This window comes from Alosa pseudoharengus, unplaced genomic scaffold, assembly GCF_046254945.1.
Source record: "Alosa pseudoharengus isolate Yale_2024_CS ecotype anadromous, Long Island Sound unplaced genomic scaffold, YU_APseudo_1.1 YU_APseudo_1.1_scf_8, whole genome shotgun sequence".
Lineage (NCBI taxonomy): Eukaryota > Metazoa > Chordata > Actinopteri > Clupeiformes > Clupeidae > Alosa > Alosa pseudoharengus.
In genome coordinates, this window is record NW_027468870.1 from 13,215,434 (window position 1) to 13,221,369 (window position 5,936).

At 42.0% G+C, this 5,936-nt stretch overlaps 1 protein-coding gene across 1 annotated transcript; it reads left to right on the top strand.

Annotated features, from left to right (window-relative positions):
* Positions 1-864: 864 nt before the first annotated feature.
* vtnb (vitronectin b) lies at positions 865-4,577 on the top strand. Its single transcript, XM_076274239.1, has 9 exons — positions 865-919; positions 1,133-1,249; positions 2,120-2,368; positions 2,495-2,634; positions 2,884-3,040; positions 3,147-3,302; positions 3,595-3,829; positions 4,010-4,167; positions 4,350-4,577. The coding sequence occupies exons 1-9, from the start codon at positions 865-867 to the stop codon at positions 4,463-4,465; spliced, it is 1,383 nt and encodes a 460-aa protein (XP_076130354.1). The 3' UTR covers positions 4,466-4,577.
* The last annotated feature ends 1,359 nt before the right edge of the window (positions 4,578-5,936 follow it).

Sequence of the window (5,936 nt, forward strand, 5' to 3'; positions counted from 1 at the left end):
GCAAATGAAGATAAAACTTTAAATGAATACCCTCCATGGACATCAGGTCAAGCAAGGTAATGTAGTCATGTCCTTACAATTCCTTGAATCCTGAACAAGAAAAGTCCTATTATTGCATGATATAGGCTATGTGCAAATGAAACGTTAACCATTGGTGTTTAGTCATGACAGAACCACACACACAAAAACTATCACAAATCCTACCCTGAAATATCGACAAACGCTCAAGGCTGCTGTTACGTTTGACATCATGTAGGTCGAGCAGTCAGCTTCAGGACCATGGTCAACACACTCATATTTAGTTAAAAAGATATAATGCAGTAATGCACTAGGCATGACAGGGGCACTATCCAGTTATGAATAAGTTTAAGGCTATTTGTGTTGCCGTTGGTTGAAACTTGGTCATAAACAGTTTATCTAGGCTATTTAAGGTCAGAGTGCATGAAGAGAAAAAAAATCCATATCCTCTTTGGTCTGTTTATCTATCTTGCAATCTGTTCCATGCCATGACGATCACTGACCTAACCTAATTAATGCATCCCCAACTGAACACAAAAAATATAGGAGGAATTGTAAATAATGTAGCCTATAGGTCAAAAGTACATTTTAGTTGTTTTATGCGAAATAAGAGTTTTATCGTATTTGAAAAGGCTTTATATTGTGGAGTGAAATAGCCAATGTCAGAAGGTTATTGATTATGCAAGAGCCTAACATTTGAAAGCACACTAAACAAACAAAACAAGCCGGGTGACTTTTGGAGCTATTGATCTAGAGGGCAGTCTGGATTCGCCAGTGAAACACAGTTTGGATTCGGGTGCATTCATTCATCGGTCATGTTTTTGACTCACTGAGTTCTATACAAAAATGAAAATAGCAGCCTTGCTCTTGCTCGTGGTGGCCTCCACGTTTGCCGCAGAGCGTGAGTGTTTTCTCTATAGTTCCTTCAGGCTTTTGCATGTTTTAATGTTTTCTGATTCAATGTGTAGACGATGAATGCATCAATATGTTTTAGTGATAACTAAGGAGTGGTGAAGTTCACTTTGTATAAAGTTTTTGTTTGTCTGTTTTATGACAGTACAGAGAAAGTTATGTCCTTGTTAAAGCCTATCATATTGTTTTACATTCTTGACAGAGTCATGTGTCGGCCGCTGTCAGAGCTTTGATCCTAGCAAAAAATGTCAATGTGATACCATGTGCAAATACTATCAGAGCTGTTGTGGGGATTTCGATACCACATGCGTTAACAAAGGTGAGTGCTTCCAAAACCATATGCCATAACAAATGGGAAGATATGCTCTCATATCTCAGAAGCTTAACTCTTATCAGTAGGCTATCCCAGCCACATAATTCATCTCCACTGAAAAGCTTCTATAACATTTACACTACCGGTCCATTGCAGGGCAGCAGTTTTCAGATTACATTATGTGCTTACATAATTGCAAAATGGTTCTTAACTGTTGTAGAAAGAAATGGCTAATCTTTAATGCAATATTTACATTCCCCATTATGAGCAACCATTCATCCAATGTTCCAGTGCACATTTTGTTTACTAATCTTATATAAATCTGATATAATTTTAAAAGGCTAACTGAGAAAACACCACCCCACACTTTTGACCGATAGTGTACATCATACATGTATTCATTCAGCAGAGTCTAGAGTCCAAAGCGACTTACATTTGTCAATTATATTACAATGGTCATTGCCCCGAAGCTACTCAGGATTAAGTGCCTTGCTCTAGCGCAGATCGGTGGAAGTCGAGCTGCATGATGAGCTGATACTGCATGCCAGTCTAACTCCTTAGCCTCCATGCTACTACTGCCCTATAGCATAAATTAACTGTCTTCCATCTTGACCAAGAAGCTTCACATGCGATAGTTATTTTGTATTCCTTGTATACACCCCTTGTATGTATTTCACACCTTGTATGCTCTAGTCTAGCGTATTTCTTTAGAAGGTCAACCCAGTTCATCAAAGCTTGAAGTCAGGAACATCCATCATCCTCTCCCAAGGCATCTCCTGTCTGAAGAAACAAACACATTGCATTGCCTCAGCATTTGGCCCCCAGTCTGACAACATAGTCTTCACCTGTCACCTAGTGTGTGGTCTGCTTTTGTAGTTGCCCGCGGGGACACCTTCGAGGTACCAGAGACGGAGACGGAGCCACATAGCACTGAGGCGGTAACTGCGGTAACCACCCCTGATCCAACCACCCTTCCTCCGACTACTGCTGTCCCAACCACCATCGTCACCACCACCGCCAAACAGGCGCCGACCGATCCGCCTGACCCAGATGCTGTCACCTGCAGCGGCCGCACATTTGATGCCTTCATGCAACTGAAGAATGGGTCCATCTTTGCCTTCAGAGGTCAGTGGTGTTGCATATGTCGATATAAATATATATTGTCTGTGTGTGTGTGTGTGTGTGTGTGTGTGTATGTATGCTTTTGCTTGCTTGTTTGCATGATATTTACTTATCTGATGCATGTTTCAGGTGACTACTTCTTTGAGCTGGATGAGAGGTCAGTGCAGCCTGGCTACCCCAAACGCATCAAGGATGTCTGGGGAATATCTGGCCCCATTGATGCAGCCTTCACCCGCATCAACTGCCAAGGGAAAACATACCTTTTCAAGGTACATTTCTATACCTCTGGAAGTATGTTGGTTAAGACAAAGTAAACATTGCAGTGGAAGTGCCAAGATGGGATGTCATGTGTGAGGAAGATGTCAGACCATCGAAAGTCATGGTTCCCTGGTGCTTTCAGAATTGTAAATGTGAAATAGGTTTGTTTTTGCATTTAATCCTCACACATTTAAATGTGCCGGTAAACTTCAGCTGTTAATATGGGTGACTGTATGACTCCATGAAAATGTTTTTCACAGGGCAATAAATACTGGCGATTTGATGGAGATGTCCTGGACGAGGACTACCCAAGGGACATAGCCGTGGGATTCCAGAAGATTCCCAGTGATGTGGATGCTGCATTTGCCATACCCGCTCCTGGACACAAGGGGAAAGAGAAGGTGTACTTCTTCAAAGGTGAGGGAGAATGTGTTTGCAAATGAATGTACAGTATGCCAACAAACTGTAACTCGCATAGCTGTGTTCCTGGGTAACTGACCAGTAGCTGTGTCCTCATTCTCAGGTGACCAGTACTACCAGTATGAGTTCCAGCATCAGCCGTCTCATGAGGAGTGCATCCGCATGACCAAGTCTTCCCCTTCTGTGTCTTTCACCAGCTACACCAATATGTATTGTGAAAACTCCTGGGATGACCTGTTCACACTCCTCTTCCAAGGCCGTAAGAAATGGAGTGTGTGTGTGTGTGTGTGTGTGTGTGTGTGTGTGTGTGTGTGTTTGTGTGTGTGTGTGTGTGTGTGTGTGTGTGTGTTTGTGTGTGTATGTATGTTTGTGTGTGTACACTGTGTTTGTTTCTGTGCACACATGAAGTATAGTGGGTGGCATGCGTAGTGTGTGATACATGTTTGTGGAATTTCATCTTACCAGTTTACCAAGACTCTTTTTTGTGATGTTATCAGTGAAGCAGTGTAACGAATACTCGCGCCTCACCCCCAGCACTTTGTCATCCACAGTGGATGGTCACCACAAAGGCCCTCACTTCATCTCTAAGGACTGGGTGGGCATCAAGCCCCCAGTGGATGCAGTCATGGTGGGCCGCCTGTACATGAGCACCAAGCCCACCACAGCGCCCTCCGCAGGGAGGGGCAGGGGCAGGGGCAGAGGCAGGCAGAGGGGCAGGAAGGCCCAGAGGACCAGGGAGAGTCGCTCGCTCTTCTGGGAGGATTTTGGCTTGGATTACGAAGAGAGGTGAAGTGACCACAGCATGAGTGGTTAGTTAGTTTCAAAGGGAAATTAATATGCTCTTTAAAATGTTTATTATTATTATTACAAAGTATACCAAAATATATTCTTTAAAGCAAAGAAACTTAGAAACTGTAAAACAAGAATACCTTTTTTTTTTTAATTTGTATGGAATGTGTGCATTAGGTACCATAGTACAACACGTAATGATAAGAAGGAGCGTGGCAGACGTCCCCAGACATTCACTGACCTCTTCCTCGGCTCCCCAATGGAGTATGCAGACTATGAGGTCGAGGTGGAGGAGAAGGCCATGCCTGCTCAGAATGTCTACTTTTTCAAAAAAGGTACGTGCCAAAGCAATACACTTTGGACACGAGCAACTTGCAACAAGTTTTTTTTTTAACCACTGTAACTACCATGATGAATAACTAATATAAATATTTACTAAATATTCACATAACATAGATAATTAATACAAAGCCAGGTATGATGCTAACTGATGTTTTTGGTTTTCTTTTTCCCGAAGATAAATATTACAGGGTGGATCTGCAGACCAAGCGGATTGACTATGCAAATCCTCCCTATCCCAGATCCATTGCAAAATACTGGCTAGGATGCAAAGACAGCTTGGCCGAAAAATGAGATTAACTCAAGTTTGTGCAATGAAAACAAACACTAAACATTTTCATTATACACTCAAACTTGCAGGTTTAAAAATAATATTTCAGGGTGATCTGAAAGATGACTTAGAGGATGCAGCTGAGGACACACACACACACACACACACACACACACACACACACACACACACACACACACACAGAGATGCCCCCTCCTTGCTTTGCTTTGATATCTGCATCTTATCAGTGTGTTTGTGCTTTGTGTATTCATATGCGGCCTGCTGGGCATGGGATCATGCACTACCATCTATCTTTAGCAAACACACTTGAAAAAGAGCAATATTATGAGCACAACTGATAATGTACTGTCTATGAAATCTATGAACAGATAACAGATTGTATGTTTCTGAATATTGTACTGGGTAGTTCATGAGAGGTAAGGGTGTATATTTATGCTTTAGCATACTTACATAATAGAATCCCACATACACAAATAAGGGGCCATTGTAATTCATTAAAACAGTGATTTGTTTTGCTTGATGTGAAACCAAACATTTGTATACATAAAATGGCTCTTCTGTGAAAACGCACTGCAGACTGAATCTCATCATATGGAATATGATACATGTTACACATTGCATCTACTCTAGCACATGTAGTCTAATGTATTTGAACAATTATGAACACAGACCACCTTTGTCTTTGTCTTCATTCTACAGAGACTACAAAAGCCTCTCTCATATAAACGCTTCAAAATTAGATCACATGCCTTTTTGAACAGAGTGATTTGTCTTTATTTGTAAGCCAGACAGATGAAAGCCACATCTCTCTCTCTCCCTCTCTCTCTCTCTCTCTCTCTCTCTCTCTCTCTCTGTATTTAGGTGAGGGTTGACATTTCTCTCCATGGCAGGGTGAGTCAGGGACTGTTCAAATGAGGTGTAATGTTGAAAAGTCAAGATATTATGAAAGCCTATACAGTGTTCCCATTGGCCACTGCTCTTTCCCTGCTGTCCAGCTGTAGGTTAAAGATTTACTCATCAGAATAATAATCGTAGGCTTACACCATCAATCATATAAGTGTGTGTAACAGGCTATATGCTCCTACTCAAACACAAATTTCAAATGCTCACACAAACACACAAACGCACACACACACACACACACACAAACACACACACACACACACACACACACACACACACACACACAGTTCTGGCCCTGACAACAGAAGTCACATGACCACTTTGTGACTCAGCATGGGTTCTCTAATGCTACAGAAGACAGCAAGGTCATCAGTTTCCGCCTATTCAGGCAAGGCAGTGATGTATTGTGTATCACAAAATCGCCCGATGCACCCTAGAATTGCTATGAAATAGGAATTGTTGTACTGAGGACAGACAATTTATCATTGTAGCTGTCTGACATCTCCCAGGCTCATCCACCAACGATGCCTCCCACATGGTGACTTGGAACTAGACCACTCATTGTGACTA

What these genes read in the sequence shown, in the direction of transcription:
- vtnb (XM_076274239.1), top strand. Translation starts at nt 865, where the DNA reads ATGAAAATAGCAGCCTTGCTCTTGCTCGTGGTGGCCTCCACGTTTGCC. An exon ending in GGAAAACATACCTTTTCAAG is followed by an intron (nt 2,635 to 2,883) that starts GTACATTTCTAT and finishes TGTTTTTCACAG; the next exon opens with GGCAATAAATACTGGCGATT. An exon ending in CACACTCCTCTTCCAAGGCC is followed by an intron (nt 3,303 to 3,594) that starts GTAAGAAATGGA and finishes TGTCATCCACAG; the next exon opens with TGGATGGTCACCACAAAGGC.